At 44.3% G+C, this 19,425-nt stretch overlaps 1 protein-coding gene across 1 annotated transcript in view; it reads left to right on the forward strand.

Annotated features, from left to right (window-relative positions):
• Positions 1-489: 489 nt before the first annotated feature.
• Prtfdc1 (phosphoribosyl transferase domain containing 1) overlaps positions 490-19,425 on the forward strand; it is a 91,589-nt gene continuing 72,653 nt past the window's right edge. Inside the window, 2 exon segments of the mRNA XM_038335478.1 lie at positions 490-537; positions 10,171-10,277. Coding sequence (XP_038191406.1) covers positions 490-537; positions 10,171-10,277 — 155 coding nt within the window.

The raw sequence follows: 19,425 nt of genomic DNA on the forward strand, positions 1-19,425 counted from the left end.
CGGGATACTCCAGCCCATTCCCAAAGCCGGAGAATGCTCAGCGCTGCCGCCCTTTTAAGCTTTGACTTGGGACAAAAGTGCTTTTAAAACCTGGCAGGGCGGAGTCTTGGAGATTGCTGGCCTAGGGGCAGCAGCGATGGACTTTGGGAAAGCTAATGACAAGAGGCTGTTTTCGCACCAGAACGGATCTCAGGCCCGCCCCATATCCCCGCGGGGTGCGGAGCCGGCAGAGGGACGGGCCACGGGTCGCCAGGGACGCTCCCAGGAGCGCGCTCAGGTGCACCAGGCGCTGCTCCACAGCTGCTCCCGCGCCGCCTCGGGAATGGGGCTCGGCTGAGGTCGCGGCTTTTCCCGCCCGCAGGCTCGGGGGCGGGGCGGCCCCGGCCACATCCCCCGCGATCCCATCCCCCCCTCTCCCCCCTCCCCCCCGTGCAGCCGGGCCTCCACATCCTCCCGGCGTCTGTCCTTCCCGCGGTCCCCACGAGAGACATGGCCGGGAGCAGTGAGAAGGCGCCAGACTCCGGGCGAGGCGTCGTGGTAAATGCAAACTCCGGACCCCGGGCTCCCTAGCTCTCTCCCTTCCCCTCCCTTCGTGGCATCCTCTTGTAGCTGAAATGCGTTCGTGTGAGAACCTGTCTCGGCTTTGTTCCTCCGCCGGGCGGAGATCGCTGCCTTCCTCGAATTCAGGCCTCCACTCTCCACCTTGTCTGATGAAACCCCTGCTAACATTGCTCCCTCATCCCTAGTTCCCAGTAACTCCTCCTCTCCCACCCTCCTTCGGGCCTGGAAGCCTGCGTCCTCCCTGGTCTCCTCTTCTGCTAATCACAAAGAACCTGGCCTGCGAGTTAGGGTCTGCGAAGATCCCAGGGTACAGTGCTAGCGGCCCTCCCTTCAGCGCTGCCTCCTCACTTCAATGAGGTTCAAGTTTTGTTTTCAAAAAAGCCACTGAGATTTTTTCAGGGCAGCCAAGCTATAGACTAGCACAAGTGAATGGAATTGGAGCCTTGAATCTGGGGCGCGGCTCTGCAGAAGTCACAGCCAGAGTGCCCGGCGCCTCTGTCTGTGAAGGAAGGCAAACTGAATGTGTGAAATACCTAGTAATGTGTCAAAACGGAAGGATGGAGGGTGGGGCCAGATCCGAACCTGTGCAACTCTGGGGATTCAGCTATCAACCAGCAGAATTCCTCCCGGAATCCTAGAATCAAGCTCCAGCGGAAGGCGGTTCTGACTACCAGGACTGGTGTGAAAAGGTGTGCAGGTGGTGGGTGGGGCTGATTTGACACTAAGATTCTCTTCCCCGAGTTCAGTGTGTAATTCACAGTTAATCTGTTGATGGAAATGAATCTACTGAATTAGAATGAGTGCATTGGGAAGGAAACACCTCTCACTTAAATAGAACTGTTCAGATTGAAATGTAGGGTTCAGCTCTTAATTCAACAGCAAGACATGCCTTTCTTAAAGGAGGGGTTCCTTTAGTCTGCTCTGCTAGTCTGGTCCTACTAATGGAACAAGACAAAGGCTTTTTTTCCTGAAACGTGCATTCTTGGGGAGGGACCCAGGCAAGCAGTGTGAAAATACAGTCAAGATAACTCAGACAGCCAGGTGGGCAACAGGAAGGAGGAGAACAGTTAGGGGAGGGGGCAGGTCCAGTGTCTTTGCTCACAGGATCGGAGAGTTGTCGTGACACTTCACCCAAGACCTGAAGCATAAACAAAAGGTAAACGTGTGGATCCAAGGCACAGAGACTTGTCAAGGGCAAAGAAGAGATCATTGTATGTGTTTTTACAATAGAAACACTCCAGTCACTATGGGTATGACAGACCAGACGCGAAGGGGTGAAGATATGAAAGAGGAAATCATTAAATCAACTCTCATATTAAGTCTATAATGCTCACAGATCAGGTTACCCTGTTTACAATTTGAAATCCATACTTAAACTCCAGAGTGTGATAGGGTAGATTTGGAAAACCATCAAAAGAAGGTTAGTTAATATTTGAGGGACAAATGAAGAGTAAAGTGGAAAATGGAAGAAATAAAAAAAAAAACTGTTTAGAAGAGATGCCTGGGCTCTTTTCCGTCTTTCGCTTCTGCCTCTCTCCTCACTTCTCTGCTTCCCCCTCCCCCTTTCTCCCTTCTGCCTTCATAACCCTCTGAATAAATATTCAACCTCACTCTGCAAAAAAAAAAAAAAAAAAAAAAAAAAAAAAAAAAAAAAAAAAAAAAAGAAGAGATGCCTGGGGAGCCTCCAAATGCGAGTGTTACACTGTGGCACAAAGTCAGATGAAGGGACCAAGAATGAAGAACTGTGTGGGAGAAACTGAGAAGAGTACGTGCCAAGGGAACACGGTTTGGTGGAAGTGGATTTGCCAGGGTTATGAGATCATCAAGACTGTCAGATGCTGCCAAAGGAGCAAGTAGGATGGGGTGGGCAAGAGGCCTTTAGTATGGGGCATCTTTCAAATAGCCACCTCTAAAACACTTAGAGAACCACTGTCTCGTAAATACTAGCTGCTTCTAAAGAACATTGGCATGATCCGGTCGGATGTGTGCCTCAGAGGCAGAGCATTTGCCTTCCATAAAATCCACCCCCAAAACCACTGTCAAAAATCAAAAGGAATTCAATTTAGATGTAGGATGAGTAAATTATTGAAATCTAAAAAGTCAGTGAAGGAACGGTGTAAATATAACAGTTTCATCTATTGGTGTCAACAGACACCTTCTTGAGAGAAATGCATGGTCTGAGCCATCTTTCAAACTCTGATACATAGGAGACTGCAGCTCCAGAGGTAAGGCTGCTCTGGAGGAGTGGCGTGTTCATGGGAATGTTACTCATGTAGAACTAGGGTGAAATAACTGAGTGGGGACAGTTGGAGGAGCTACAGGATGGACTAGTTAGAAAGATCAGGACAGCGGTTTTAGGAGAGCATCCAAGGTGTTTAGCAATGACTAGGAAGGAAAACCTGGGTGGGGAGAGCTGTGGGGCAAAGGTGCTAGGGGAGGGGAGTGGAACGATTTAATCATGACCCAAGCATGATTTGTGTAAGAAGAGCGACTGCTAAGAAACTGGGGCCATTCATAACCCCGCTCTACCAGAAAAAAAGTGTGTATGGACAGGGAAGTCTCCCCTTCCCGGCGATGGAAAGAAGGGCAAAGACCCATGGCTGATTCAGACGGTAAAAATAAAGAATGGCTGAGGTGTCAGCCCCCACACAAGACAGGGATGTGATCTCAAGGCTCAGGGAACATCGAGCAAGAGAAGGAAGAAAGAATGTGGGAGTCTCAAGATGGGGAATGGGACTGGGAAAGAGCAGATGTAGGCTTGGGAGCCATGTACTCTCCAGCAGCGGGTGTGCTGACAGAAGTCAGGCCCTCCTGACTGTCAGCTCTGAAGAGGGACTTGGTCACATGCTGCTCATCCATTGACAACCCACAGATTCTGGGAGGGGGAAGGAAGCATGGCTGTGTGTACCCACTGCTGAGCCCACCAGGGTCCGATGGGAGGTCCAAACTCAGATGACCCTGGTTAAACAATATGGGACACTAAACAAAACCAAAGCTAATAGGGAAAGGTAATTATAGAGAGGAGGGGTTGGCCAGAAGGTTCCAGAAAGAAAAGGAGGGAAGGTAGATCTAGAATACATAGTGCACATGCATGAAAAATGTGAAATAACAATTTACTAATAGGAAAGTTAAGATGGGTCTTATCTACGAGTGACTTTCAGCATTTTAAAGACTAAAACAGTAGCACACAAAAATTGTTAAATAAAAAGATGTAGACTGAGTTCAGAGATCTTGCTGGAAGTTGGTTGTCACTTGGTTTGAAGCTAGTAAAGTTACCAGATGCATTGTTCACACATCCTGGTTATTTCTGAGGGAGCTAAGATCTTCTCTGCCCACCTGGCTTTTAGGGGTCAAGTTCTCAGGTAGCTTTGTCTGAGCAGTTTGTGCTTTACCAATGTGTTGTCAAACGATCCGTAGTGAGTACCTACACAACAATGTTTGGGAAAAGAAGAGAAAAATCAAAGTTACTTCTGAGTTTTTGTTCTCCTTGACTCTCTCCTTCCCTTTCGTCCATCCTCATTCCCATGCGGGTGGAGTGGCAATATGTGAGAATAAATACGAGGAAGAGAAAGAATGCAGAAGAGGAAGGCATTGCACTGGGATTCAAAGTGTCCTGTGGCCTGTTGAGCTGTCCTCGTGTTAGCAGAACACGGGCCCTTCTTTCAGTACCTCTTGTGTCCATTTGTTCTGACATGGTAGAGCTGGGCTCTGGGCCTGGGCCTGCCGATGTTGTTGTTTGGGATTTCTATGCTGATGGTGAGAGAGGCACAGGCATGAAAACCCATGACAATAGTCTGTCTGCAGGGAGGAGCAGGGCCAAGAGCTTGGAGCTAGGAGCAGGACAGAAGCAGACATAGGCTATGCCATGTTTCTCTGAGCCATTTTTTCTCCCTGGGAAGAAACAGTCTAAGAAGAAAAACAAAACAGGTTGTCATTGTGCTTTAAATGGGAACAGAGAGTCAGATGGGCTCTCGATTTGGACGTGGGATAATGTGACTCAGTTTCTGTGTTTGTCACTTCTCCAGCTTGGAGATGTTTTGCCTCTTTGAACAGAGAAAGCATTGTGTGGAATAAACACATTATTATCTGTGAGCATGTTATCTGTGATCCTGAAACTATTTAAAGATTTGTTGTTTTTTATTTCTTGGTTTAAAGCAAGTGAATCCATTACCTAAGGTTCAGAGCCACCCTGCATCCCTCCAGGGATAGACTTACTCATAACACGATTTGTGTGCAAAGACAGCAAAACAGACCTGGAGCCTCTTGTCTCTGAGTGTTTTATCTCCACAGTGAAAACACCATTTCAGATTAGCCAGAAACAATGGTCACTTGTGATTGTTAGAACAGTTTGGAAGAAATGCGTTCCTACCAGATTCAATTCACTGCTTGAGCTGGGGTAGTAAGAGTTTAACAAATGACACTGAGGTTTTCTCTTAAATGAGTCATAGCCTGCTTATGTAAATGACTGTGAGTTATACGGACTACTGAAGCTTCAGTATAGCTACATGGCTAACGTCATTAAGCACTATAGACCATGTGCTAGTGAGTCTTATATTATCTGTCCTATTTAATCTTCACAATAGCCATGTGAGGCAGCCATTGACTTTATTTTGGAGACATTAATATGCCTCGGGTCCTATAGTTAACAGACTACCCAGAGGAGGTAGACTTTGACATCTGTGATATCTACCATTATTCAGGTTGCTCTGAGCTATTGATTGCTTTGACCATTTTCATGTAAAGATTTGTTTCATAATTTTTTATCATCATTTCCTTCACTTTGGCACACGCATGTGTGTTGGGGGGGTGCATTTCAATACTTGTTATGCACTAGTCATTGCACGCACTATTGATGCTATCCGCTCCATAGGTTTTATTCTATCTTAAAGAAAAGGGAGTTAGGACCAGGCACAGTGGCACACACCTTTAATCCCAGTACCCAGAAGACAGAGGCAGAATCAGGTGGGTCTCTGAATTTTACCTCCCAGACTGGTCTGCCTCGCTAGTTCCAGGATAATCAGGCCTACATAGTGAAAGCCTGTCTCAAAAACGAAAGAAAGAAAAGGGAAACAGGATATCCTAATCTGTAAAAGTGGCAGGAAAAGTCAGAGTGGACCCTGACCTTGCCATAGAGAGTAATCTCTGTGATTCAAGGCAAAGAGCTGCAAGGATTCGCGTGCAGGGGAGGAGTTAGCTCGAGAGACCACTGGTTACAGTGTCAGCGGACAAGCACCAGGAAGTGGAGGGATTGCATCATGTGTCCAGAAGGAAAGCCAGGAGAAGTGATTGGATGGTTTCCCTGGATCGTCATCACTGTACCAGGGGCTCTCACAGAGACTGAATGCCATTCCGGCGCAGCTCGTAGGACACTGAGCAGCCATTCTGGTGATAGAGGTCACAGCTGGCTCCTGGAACTTCCAGGTGGGAGCCAGTGTCGCTCTGTACACGTTCACCAGTCACACCAACCAGTGTGCCGGTACGGTGCAGCAAATGCGACCCTTTCTGAGCGTGCGGATGGTGTACACTCTTTGAATCTCCAGAGCTGCGAAGAGTAGCTCTTTCTATCACAAGGAGACAAGCTGAGGGCTGAGATTGGAGTTCTGAGATAAAGATTGTCTCATTCATTTGATTGTTCAATATTTTTAGTACTCAACACCAGATCTCAGGTCAGTGGTCTCGGTACTAGGGATTGAACAAAAAGTAAGATGAGGTCTTCCAGAAGGAACGCACATTCTAGAGGGGTGAGACAAGTCAGAATACACACACACATGCACACACACGCACACACGTACCCACACAGACTCATGTACATGCACTCACACAACACACTCATGCACACACACACAGCACACACACGCATACACTCACCCTCATGCACACTCACATAGTAGTAATATACACTGTGAAGGAAAGTAAAGTTAGAAACAAAGGATACAGAAATAGGATGGGAAGGGAGGGGCGTGCAGTTGATATTTGTGCTCAGAAAAGGCCTCTCTGTAAAGGTAACAATGAACGAAGACTGGAAAAAAATAACATATGAGCCGTGTGATCATCTGCAGGAAGAATATTGCAGGCTAAAGAAACAGCAAAATACTAAACATTTTCAGCAGATTCAGTCAGTGAGGAGTAAGTGGTTGGAGCAGAGAGAAGGAGAAAGTAATAGAGAATCAAGAGAGGGACATTGCTGTGGCCACAGTGAGGACGCTCGGTTTTACACAGCATGAAATGAGAAGCCCTTGATAAACTTTGAGCAGGATTATGTCAGGATGGGAAATTCCCTCCACAACACTCGCTAAGGCTACCAAGGTGGTAGAAGGTAGGCGGGCTTGGCCGTTTCCGCAGTTGTCCAGGCTGAAAAAATGGCCGCATAGACCCAGATCAGGGTAGAGAGGCCAGGAGCAGGGGAGCTTGCTCAAGCATGGTTCTGCTCACCCTGGGAGGGAACTGGGAGGATGAACTACTGAGGCACAAAGATTAAAGGAAGGAACCAAGCCAATGTCACGGTTTCAGTCTGAAGAACTAGAAGAACATGCTGAGATAGGGAAGAGATAAATTTGGGGAGAAATAGCATGAGTTTGGTCTGACGAGAGACCAAAATTGAATGAGAGTGGTGTGGGTTCTACTATAAAACTTCCTTTCTAAAGCCTGAGTCAAAGGGAGCTGGTTTTGAGTCCTTCATACAGAGGAGGGTGGAGTGGGGTGGGGAATGTCTCAGTACTCAATGGAGTGACCTGGAGTGACCGGGAATGGGCTCTAAACCAGCCACAAACAGATAAGACAGAGCAGGAGAATGGGAGGTGTGAAAATGTTTCCAAAGAGCTGGAGGTGGAGCCTTTGCTAAAGCAGAGCTGCAGAGAAGCCCAAGGGAGTAGGGTAGAGGACAACAACGTGAGAGCAGTCAGCCGAACTTCCAGGAAGACATGGGCTTGACCTGAGCTTCCAAGAAGGAGGTGAACTTTGGCACAGAGACAGAGGGAGCAGAAACAAGGGCAGTGTGTCAGAGAGATGAATGAAATCATGACTGGGAAGAATTAGGTGTCCTGGAGACCCCCCCAGACACCACAGGCTATAGCCATTGCTCTTGGTTGTCCACCAGAACTTGATGGTAAGACCCTATTGCTGAAAATATCACACACCTCGATAACAGGGCATGGAAGAGTCAAGTTGGTTCTAACTAAGAAGCTTCCTCCCTGCCAGCTAGTGTTCACAGTGCTGGAAAGTGCTGTGCGCTTTGTGGTAGAATGATTGACAAGGCAGGATACACCTGTAGGAACCTGAGTTTTATGGGTGCAACCACCACTTTCTGATGGACTTGAGGCCTACGCCATAGAAACACATGTCTGGTACTGCAAATATGGCCGAGAACCCACAGTTGGGAAGCTCGTAGGTTACAGCAGTGAACCTTTTACAATGATTTTTCAAAATATAGAGCATCAAACTAACCTGTAAATTTCTGTCCCTTGGGCCAGGCCTGGTGGTGCACACCTTTAATTCCAGCACTTAGAAGGCAGAAACAGATGACTTCTTGTGAGTTTAAGGCCAGCCTAGTCTACAAGATGAATTCCAGGACAGTCAGGGTTGTTACAGAGAAACCTTGCCTTGAAAAAAAAAAAAAAAAAAAAGCAAACAAAAAAATCCTGTCTCTCTACCCATAGATTAGTGCAGTTCTCAACCTCATCAGAAAAGTTCTTTTGTGCACTGGAAGCCCACTAATGCAGACTCCCAAAGCACAGAGAATAAGTGACTGTGGAGAAGCCATCCACAAACAAGATATCTGTATCACACCCCTTCCCTCAAGGCTCAGGAACCAGCTCAGAAGAGGGAAGCAGAAATATTTTACTAGCCAGAGGTCAGGGAGGACCGGAGGGCAGTCATGAATTCACAGCACACGTGGTTTCCTACAGAAGATCAATGCAGTCCACATTGTAGCATGGAGAGGAATTAAACTGAGGAGCTAGTGACCACTGATGGCTTCTGGGGCAAGTAAAGTCAGTTTTCTCTAAGGGTATAGCATCTAGTAGATCCGTCATTCTCCAGGGAATAACAGCCCCATGTTCATCAGTACAAAGGCAACACAAACTGAACTCAATGGGTTAAAAGAATGAATATGAAATTAGAGAAGTGGTTGGTAGTGGATCAATCTGAAAGAAGCTAGGAGGAAGAGTTGGGGATGAACATGATCAAAATACATTGCATGCATGTCCAAAATGCTCAGACTTAACAAAATACTACAGATATATAATGTACATATGCAGAATCATGACTAGACTAGAAACCAACCCAAGGGCAGGGATTAGATGTAGAAGAGAGGCAGACGAACAGCACGGGCCTGTGTTGTAAAGTCCCTCCGTGGCTCAAAGCTGGATAGGGTGCTCCAGACGGTGTGGAAAATGGTTAAAGAAGGGGAGCTATGAATCCTGATGCAGAAACGTTTTCAAGCATGACATTTTCACTATTGCATCCTCCTTGCTTACGTGAAAGGAAAAGCCACTTTCTCCTTCATTTTCTTCCACATCTCATTATGCTAACCAGAAAACTTGTGCATTAAGTCTCAAGCAAGACTAAGAGTCTCTGGCTTGCTATCAGGCTGTGTTCTGGGAACAGGCCAGTTTTCTTGGAGCTCCACATCCTAAGACCGGCTGAAGTTCCTTAAAAAGAATCTCCTCTTTTAGTCTTTACTGCACTGACGGGGGCATATAGAAGTCTGGGCTGGCTGTGACCCCAGGATATACTTTTTATAAATATCATAACCTTCCCCGGCAGATGAGGTAATTCACAGTGAAGAGAAATGCAGAACGTATAATACTGTATATTATACAATTATAAATGTGTATAATGTAGCCATAATCTTTTTATAATATAGACACATAGTATATGCTTACCCATATATCCTTACAGTGCCAGAGACTGAGCTTAGGGCTACAGATACGATGGGCATTCACTCTGTTATTGAGCTGAACCGATATAGTGCTTACATACACATGAGCTCTATACCCTACCATCAGGTTAGCTATAAGACATTGAGTTTAGGGACCAGAGAGATGGCTGGGTAGTTAAGAGCACTTACTGCTCTTGTGAGGGCCCAGGTTCAGTTCCAAGCACCTACATCAATTAGTTAGCAACCACTTATAACTCTGTTTCCAGGGCGACAAATGCTCTCTGGCTTCTGAGCTGACCTTTGAGGATACCAGCATGCATGTAGCACACCTAAACTCATGCAGGCGCACACACACATATAAATAAATACAATAAATCATTTTAAAAGGATTAGGTTTGCATTTTTATATTGTATGATTGCCAATAGTAGAGTGGAGCTCACCGTTGATCTTATTACTCCCTTGTTTCATCAGATTGCATAAATAATAACCTAGTTAGGAGTGGAGCACACTGTTATCTTAGTGCTGCCTTCTTCTCTCACATTGCATAAACTATAACCTCTTACTAAGCTTTTCATAGTTCAAGGGAATATATTGATATATTGAGATCTGTAGACCTTTTCTCTGTGTTCAACATTTTTCTCTTTTCAAATGATGGGATTTTTCTTGTTATTTACATTAAAATATAAATTAATAATGAAAAATAACATAACCTAACTACTTTGGTTTACAGCTTTCGGACAACTGGCCAGGATATGACTTGGATTTATTCACGTACCCACAACACTATTATGGTGATCTGGAGTGTGTACTCATCCCTCATGGCATCATAGTGGACAGGTGAGTGCTGTGTCCTGTGTCAGTGTTGCATTGGGGAGGCCCCCTCTTGTATGACTCTTACAGGACTGTTAGGGACTTTCCTTGGTGGTTGGGAGAACTTCTCTAGTGTAGCAAATTTGAACACAAGGAGTGTGGCCCTTTACAGAATGTACATAGGCATTTACTCAGGAAGGTTGGTAAGAAGGATATACACGTATAAGCTATTATAAATAATACCCTCTCCCACCCAAATAAGCAATGCCCTGTACAAACCATGGAGATGAGCACCAGAAAACAGGACTTTGCACACAGAAACATCATTGTCTCGCGCTTTTCACAGACTTTCAATTAACCAGGGAGCATTAGGAGGTGAACTTTACCTCCGCAGGACACACTCTTTTTTTAAATATTTATTTATTATGTATACAATATTCTGTCTGTGTGTATGACTGTAGGCCAGAAGAGGGCACCAGCCCCCATTACAGATGGTTGTGAGCCACCATGTGGTTGCTGGGAATTGAACTCAGGACCTTTGGAAGAGCAGGCAATGCTCTTAACCTCTGAGCCATCTCTCCACCAGGACACACTCTTAAAACCCTGACTGTCCCTGCAACTTTCCTTCCCTTTGGAAGGGACATGCACCATGTCACAGGTCAGACGATCAGCCTTTGTGTAATTGTGTCTATCAGGTGTAATGGTAAAATTAAAACACTGCAGATCCCTAGTGACTACAGTGGCAGAAACACTGCAGGTCCCCGAGCAACGGCAGTGTCATGTGGCGACAGGCAGCGAACAGTGGGTCCCAAGAACAGCCAGTCCCAGGCATGGAAGGCTCAGTTTCCTGAGTGGCTGCAGCAAGCCACAAGGAGAGACAGACAGATAGGCATGCCATGAGACCACACTGCAAGTTTCCGAAGGCCACTGGTCCCCGGGGAAGGAGCCACGCTGCAGGCAAGAGACAGAGACATGGATAGACACACTATGCAGAGTGAAGCTGGATATTTATTTAGTGAGTAATGGAGGGGAAAGGGAGAAGGGGAGAAGAGCAGAGAGACAGAGAGAGAGACAGAGAGGGGTGGAAGTGGGGAGAGTGGAGCAAGGCAGAAGCTGCCTCTTTGGGGGAAGAGATGGAAAAGGAAGAGACTCAGGCTACAAGCAGGAAGGAAGATCTGCCTGCCTCAGTGGAGGGGGGAAGTAGCTTGTCTCTCTTTTTTTTTCGAGACAAGGTTTCTCTGTACCTTTGGTGTATGTCCTGGAACTAGCTCTTGTAGACCAGGCTGGCCTCGAACTCACAGAGATCCACCTGCCTCTGCCTCCCGAGTGCTGGGATTAAAGGCGTGAGCCACCAATGCCCAGCGGGACTTGTCTCTTAAAGGGACAGAACAGATTATTTCATCAGGGGTAATGTTTTAAGATTAACAGAATATGCAACTTCAAACTCTCTGTGAAGAGCACAGCTGTTTTCTCTCCCGTTCTCAGTCCTTCACTTCCAGTCAGTCCTAAGTACTTCATGCTACTCTTGGTTTCCAAAGGCTGCCTGAGTCACTATCATGAATCTGGATTGGTAGGTGTAGCCCTTTAACAGAACCACCTCAGTACCTAGACCACATAGCCTGTTCCTGTACCAAGACTGAATAAGTTCACATTCACAGGGAAGCCAAGCTTCCTGGTGTTCACAGCCTAAGGCTGGGAATCAGCAACTCCTCCGAGGCCCAGACGCTGAGAAAGGAAGACAGTGGAGTAAAGCACTGGCATCCCCTGGCTCACTCTTTCTTCCATCCGTAGTATTTCTACCTTTATTGCTTTTTAATCTGTTATACTCTCACGAGGTTAAATTTAACTCTGAACCAAGTCCTTAAAGCAAAAGAAAAGTTAAGAAATATCCATAGGATACTTTCCTAGACATTGTCACTGTCAGTAAGAAAAAGGACTCATACAAACTCCTGGACTGTGTAAGATTTCTTTGTTGTTGTTGTTTTGGTTTGGTTTGGTTTAGTTTTTTGAGACAGGGTTTTTCTGTGTAACAATCCTGGCTGTCTTGGAACTCATTATGTAGACCAGACTGGCCTTGAACTCACTGAGATCCTACTGTCTCTGCCTCCTGAGTGCTGGGATTAAAGACATGCACCCCCACCACCTGGCTACATTGCAAAAGATTTCTATTGCTTAATACTTGTATGTTTTTTTTTATTGTCTCAACTCACAGTATATCATGGAAAATAAATTCTAGTTTGGAGTTTATTGTGGCCTAAGATGGATTTCCCATGGCAACAACATTTGATTCTTAGAAAGGAAAAAATATCCATTAAATAAATTTAGGGAATTTTGCAGTTTTCCAAGGTGAAAAATCTCATTAACATATTAAAGATTGGGAAATATTGCCTCCCAAAATTGTAATGAAGGCTCTTGCCTTCAGCAATTACATCAGCTTAATGTGTGCCAAAAAAAAAAAAAACCTTCATTTAGTCACTTTTTCAAGCACATCACAAGCAATTTCCCCTAGTATCTATCAGTTTGGGAGGCTTTGTGTATAAACCAATTCTCACTTTTCTCACTTGAATCTTGTGGCTTTAGTTAACTGTGCCCTGACTGAAAGCATGATCAAATCTAGATAAAAGGACCCTAGCCTTTTCCCTACACAGTGGAACTGCCCAGAGAACTTGGTGGAGTATGTATTGTTACCCTTTATGTCTAAAAATCCTGCGTCATGGTCCAGGGTGGGGCCCAGGATATCAGACCTCGTCTTTAAAGCAAGCATTTGACACATTGTACAGACTGCAGAATAGAGTTCCCCCAATATGGGGAAACCATCCCACGATATCAGTACATTTTTATTCTTGGACCCCATCTCCACTATTCAGTCTTGCAATTACGTTAACCTACAGTCAGGTTACTAATCAGTTTTCCTTCCCTGGGAATTTCTCTGACTGTGTCATGGAAATAAAGTCATATAATATCTAATCATCAATCCAGAAGTCAGAGAACCTTTGAACTCTAATTTGGACTTGTGAACATTATATGTACATTTCAACATTTCGTGGTGTGGATGTACCTTTTTGTTTCTTCTGAATGGGGTCCTTGGGGTAGAATTTTGAGCTTCCTAGTGAGTTTCAACAGCTGCATGTTGTTTCCCAAAGAGGCTGTAACCTCAGTAGTAGTTCAGCAGGTCCAGTTTTCTCCACATATTTGCTGACATTTTGTATTGTCTGTCCTTTGAGTCACAGATAACCTAGTATAAGTACAATGATATCTCCCTGTGATTTGAACTTAGACTTTCTGAACCATTTGTGAGCTTATTGGCTACTCATAATCTTTTTCTGTGGGGGTTAAAGGTTCTTATCCAAGCCCTTTGCCAGTTTTCTTATTGGGTTGTCTTCCTGTTGAGTTATAAAAGATATATATATATATATTCATATAAAATTATATAATATAATTATGTAAGTAGATATATTAGATACAAATCCTTTATCAGGTTATGGTTTAAAAATATTTTTCCAGTGTCTGGTTTTGTCATTTTCTTATTGGACTCTTTTGAGAATAATATATATTCTGTTGTTTGGTGGAAGGCTGTTGAAGGAGAGAGGGCCTGCTTTTGGTCCCAGCCACCCTGCTAGCTTACACCCGAAATAATCACACAGAAACTGCATTCATTTAAACTGCCTGGCCCATTATCTCCAGCCTCTTATTGGCTAACTCTCACATCTTGATTTATCCGATTTCTGTTAATCTGCATGTCACCACGAGGTAGTAGCTTACCGGGAAAGATTCATCATGTCTGACCTGGCAGCTCTGTCGCGGCTCTCTGTCTGCCCTTCTTCCCAGCATTCAGTTCTGTCTACTCCACCTACTTAAGTGCTGCCCTATCAAAAGGCCAAGGTAGTTTCTTTATTCAACCAATGAAAGCAACACATAGACAGAAGAACCTCCTGCACACATATCAGCTGGAAACAGTTTATTGATGGGTTGTTCAACTTTACCCTTATTGACTTTCCAACTGCTGGATCTTTCAAGCCTGGTAGAAAGAGTGAGAAGTCTCTAAGTGCAGTAGTGTATAGGTATGTTTCTCCTCACTCTGTCAGTCATGGGGCACCCAAGGCATACAGTAAGGACTTTGGTGTTTTCCTCAGGAGCCAACAGGACTGATGAGGATGCAATGCGCATCTTTAGTCCTGATCATTTTCCTTCCATTCCAACTGAAAGTAAGATGGTCTCTCCAGCTTCCTTTTGTTCGGCATCCGCATGCCTGTCCTTCTCTAGTCTCTCACTTTAATCTGAGTCTTTACTTTTAAAGTGGGATTTGGGGGACTAGGGAGATGCTCAGTTGGTAAAGTGCTTGTTGTCCTTTGGATCTGAGTTTGAGCCCCAGAAGGGAGGGAAAAGGTTGGTATGGTAACCTATGCCTGTAGTTCCAGTTCTGGGGTGAGAAAGACAGGCAGAGCCTGGGGCTTACAGGGCAGCCAGCTTATCCTAAGTGATAAACTCCAGGACCCGCTCTCAAAAAATATGATGGACAGCTTCCATGAAATGATACCCTAAGTTGACCCTTGGCCTCCAAATGTACATGCACTTGCATATATATGCGTATAGACACTCCCCACATACACATGCACATGTACACACACATAAATACACACATACACACACACCACAGTGGTATATATGTACACATGTGTACATACACTAAATAAATAAATGTCATAAAAATTTATGAATTCAAATGCCTTTTTGTAAGATTCGATGTACAATCTTTTGGTGATCAAATTTAGAAAAACATACTGCATGGTAGTGGCCCATACCTTTAATCCCAGCACTTGGGAGGCAGAGGCAGGCAGATATCTGTGAGTTTGAGGCTAGCCTGGTCTAGAAAGAAAGTTGCAGGACAGCGAGGACTATTGTATAGAGAAATTCTGTTTCAAAAATACAAACAAAAATTTAGATAAATACTGCCTGAAAACATAGCCAACATTCTATATATGCATATTTGTGAACACTTACAAAGTATAATATAGAATCCATATAATATGCAGAATATAGAGATTATGAAATTGTATATGCATACATACATAATTTTGTTTCTTTTAATCTAATCCAACTTTCAATGCTAGTGGGGATTTTCTTTTTGAAGTGCATGCCTGAGATTCTGCCTTTGTTTAAGTTTTAGTTTTGTGTGGGGAGTAGCTATGTCCCTGTAGATGTGGACTGAGTAGAAACCTGTGAAGGTAGCTCCACTGAGCTGCCAGAGCAGGCAAGTGTAGATGGAGCGGCAGGGCTTCTTCCTGCCACCCAGCTAGCTTTATACCCGAAATAATCACAAGGAAACTGTATTCTTTTAAAACACTGCCTGGCCCATAGTTTCAGCCTCTTATTGGCTAATTCTCACATCTTCCTTTAACCCATATTTAGTAATCTGTGTAGCACCACGAGGTGTGGCTTACCAGGAGAGATCTTAACCTGCATCCATCTCAGAGAAGAGAAGCATGGCAACTCACTATGGCGACTGTCTGAAGCGTCTGCCCCCTGCCTTCCACCCAGCATTCTGTTCTGTCTACTCCGCCTACCTAATTTTCTGTCTCTTAAAGGGCCAAGGCAGTTTCTTTATTAATAATGAAAATAACACATAGACACTCTTTCATCATTTCCCCTTTTTCTGTTTAAACAAAAAAGAAAGGCTTTAACTTTAACATAGTAAAATTACATATAACAAAACAGTTAATCAAGCAAGAATTACAATTACAATATTTATATCTACTTTATCTTTTATCATAACTAAAGAAAACTATAACTATCTATCCATTCTTCAACTCCATCAAAGACTCCAGAAGGATATAATACTACCTAAGTAAATAAGAAATATGCAACTGTCAAACTCTAGAAATGACAGAGACAACTCGCTGCCTGGACAGTCACCCAAAGTTCCTCTGTACCGTTGGGGCATCCATCTTCAGCCTTCAGGCCCATAGTGTCCAGCAGACATTTCCATGAAGCAGGAAATTCCAAAGACAGTTCAGTCACTTTCTGCTGTGTCCTGTAGAATGTCTCGCAGACTCTTTCATGAATCAGGAACCCCAAAAGACCACCTCACCTTTAGGCAAGTTCAGCAGTCCTCTCTCTGTGGGTTCTTTGTGTCCAGTTTATGCAACAGTCCAGGCAAGAGCAGTTTCTTGCCCAAATGGCTATCAAATTCCATAAGGAGCCTCTTCAATGCCCATCTTCCTCTTGAAGTAGATTGGTGCTGCCAGGAGCAGACGTGTCTCATTGTCATGAAAAACCCTAAGTTATTAAAACATCTTAAATGGCATGTTCTATAGTCTTTGAAAGATATGAAGAATGCCTATCTAACTGAAGTTTATCTCTGTATATCTGGAAAATCTAACATAACTACAAGGTTTACTATTATCGATGATTATCCAGTAGCAACATATATTTCCTAATTATACATTACAGTTTTTAAAATTAACTATACAATCAAAATACCTTAATCAATATCAGAAATACATATACATATAACAAAATTGATCTTAAAATCCATACCAATGCAAATTATTCATATCTATATCATATCCCCCTTTAAATGTAAAAGAACATTTATAAACAATATTTGGAAAAATGGGTGCAGTTTTTTCTCTCCAAATTGCTTCCTGCTGAATGGGGGCGCTGTTAATCAGATCTTTCATGGTGTAACCTGTGTGCCAGGTTCATCTCAGTCGGCAGTTGAGTGAAGTAATTTTTTAAGGGTGTTCACAGCAACCTTTCAGAAGGGCATGGTCTATCATACCATATTGGGATAGAAGCAATCCACAGGGTGTCATCCTCTGTGAAAACAAAAGAAGACCCTCTTTTCCAAAGCATCATGTTCTTAGATCCAAATTCTGAAATCATACCATTAAGATGTCCATTCTGGTCTAGCCTGGCAGCCCATATAATGAAATGTCTCTCTCTATTTAGCTCCTTTACAGTCAAAAATTTCAAAGAAAACACAATAAAATACATAATCCAGACTCTGTGAATTTTCCATTTTTACATGGCTTATTTTTACTCTATCACTTTACTTTATTCTGTCTATTTAAAGGCTTTAACCTTTTTTAAAATGCATTAACTTTATTCTCTATATTCTTTTTCTCTCTCTCAAGCCTACGTACAGTCATCCAACATTGTGACTCATATGGGGGTCTTCTATGTCTGAATCTGTCCTATTGTGAATCTGTAATTTTTTTTTTTTACTATCCAGGAGCACTTCTTAAAAGGTTAAGCACTTCTTAAAAACTTAAGTTGCGCCACGTAGAGGTAATACGGTACCGCCTGTTTCCAGCCAAGTCTAAACCTTAACTGCGCTGTTATCATGGTAATTACAATAGATAGTTCCTGCCTGAGATCAGCACAGTTCAGCCTGGCGGAGCAGAGCCGGAGACGCTCCTGCCTCAGTCATTTGGTGCCCCTGAGCTGCATACAGTTCCAGGCACACAGCAGGCCACATTGAAGCCGCACTCAGCAGTTTAATTCTGAGACTGAGCATGCAGCACAGAAACTCTTTTCATCCAAGTTACAGCCAAATCTGACGCGCAGAGCACTGCGCAGTCTGAAAACATCTCTCTGTATGGCAGCAGAAATCTGCCATGCTCTCCTGCTCGCCTAAGCCTGATTCCGCCATCTGCCCAGGTGCAGGCAGGGAGCAGTGAGCCATTGGCATGGTCTTTTTCCGATTCCTCAGCGGGCACACAAACATCCAGTCCCATAAAATGCTTTAAAGCCAGTTTGCACTGGCAGCACAGCACCAGGAAGCCGTGTTTTAAGATGACTCAGCTTTTTTTCTGCCGCTATTGCCGAAACAGGAAATCTCTCTACAGCATGTCCTAGCAAACAGCAAAAAGCTGTGTTAAACTCTCTCTCCCCCTTTTTAAAGCTCTCTCAGGTTTTTAAGTGGATTTAGTCCATCACATTGGGCACCAATCTGTAGAAGGAGCGGTGGGCTGTGTCCTGCCACCCGGATAGCTTTACCCAAAATAATTACACAGAAACTGTATTCTTTTAAATACTGCCTGGCACCTGGCCCATTATCTGTAGCTTCTTATTGGTTGATTCTCATATCTTGCTTTAAACCATATTTAGTAATTTATATAGCACCACGAGGTGGATCGCTTACCAGGAGAGATCCTAACCTGTGTCCATCTCGGAGAGGAGAGGCATGGTGACTCACTATAATGACTGCCTGAAGCATCTGCCCCCTGCCTTCTATCCAGCATTCTGTTCTGTCTACTCCGCCTACCTAATTTTCTGTCTCTTAAAGGGCCAAGGCAGTTTCTTTATTAATAATGAAAGTAACACATAGACACTCCTCCATCAGGCAAGGCTAGTTCCTTGCCTCCAGGGAGCATCTCCATATTGGATTTTACACCATATCCTACCTCTTGCCATTGCATGGGAGCATCTTTCCCATATATGCTGTGTTCCTTTGGTGAATATAGGACTTTTGTGTTACATTGAACTTGACTTTTCTTCTAGCGTAAGGTAACTGAGTCACTCCTGTCTTATGGTTTCTTTTGTTGTGATAAAACACCAGGACTGGAAGCGACTTGGGAAGGAGATGATTTATTTCACCCTATACTCCCTGGTAACAGTCCATCACTGGGGGAAGTCAGGACAGGAACTCAAGCAGGGTGGGAATTTGGAGGCAGGAGCTGGAGCAGAGGCAACTGAGGAAGGCTGTTTACTGCCTTGCTCCTCGTGGCTTGCTCAGCTTGCCTTCCTCCACAGCCAGGACCACCTGCTCACATGACCTGAGCCCTCCTCACATCAGTTGTAATCTACACAGCACCCCACAGACTCGCCTACAGGCCAGTCTCATGGAGGCGTTGTATCAATTAGATCCCTCTTCCCACATAAGTCTAGGTCTGTAACAAGTTAGAAGAAAGCCTGTTGGCAATCTCTCTCTTTCCACTTCCTTCCCTGTGAAATGAGGAGATCACCAGATACCATCAGAACATCCTAAAGTTTAGCAAGAGGTTCTGTCATGATAGAATGACAGATAGCATGCAGGAGCTCTAGCACCTCGGTGTTTACGACATGCAGTAGCTGTGATGTCCTGTTGGAAGTGTGCTTTGAACACTCTGCTTTCACCTTACCAGAACTGATCTGCCCGAAGCTCTCTGTCTCCCAAGCTTTTCTCCATAAT

This window comes from Arvicola amphibius, chromosome 6 (genome assembly GCF_903992535.2).
Source record: "Arvicola amphibius chromosome 6, mArvAmp1.2, whole genome shotgun sequence".
NCBI lineage: Eukaryota > Metazoa > Chordata > Mammalia > Rodentia > Cricetidae > Arvicola > Arvicola amphibius.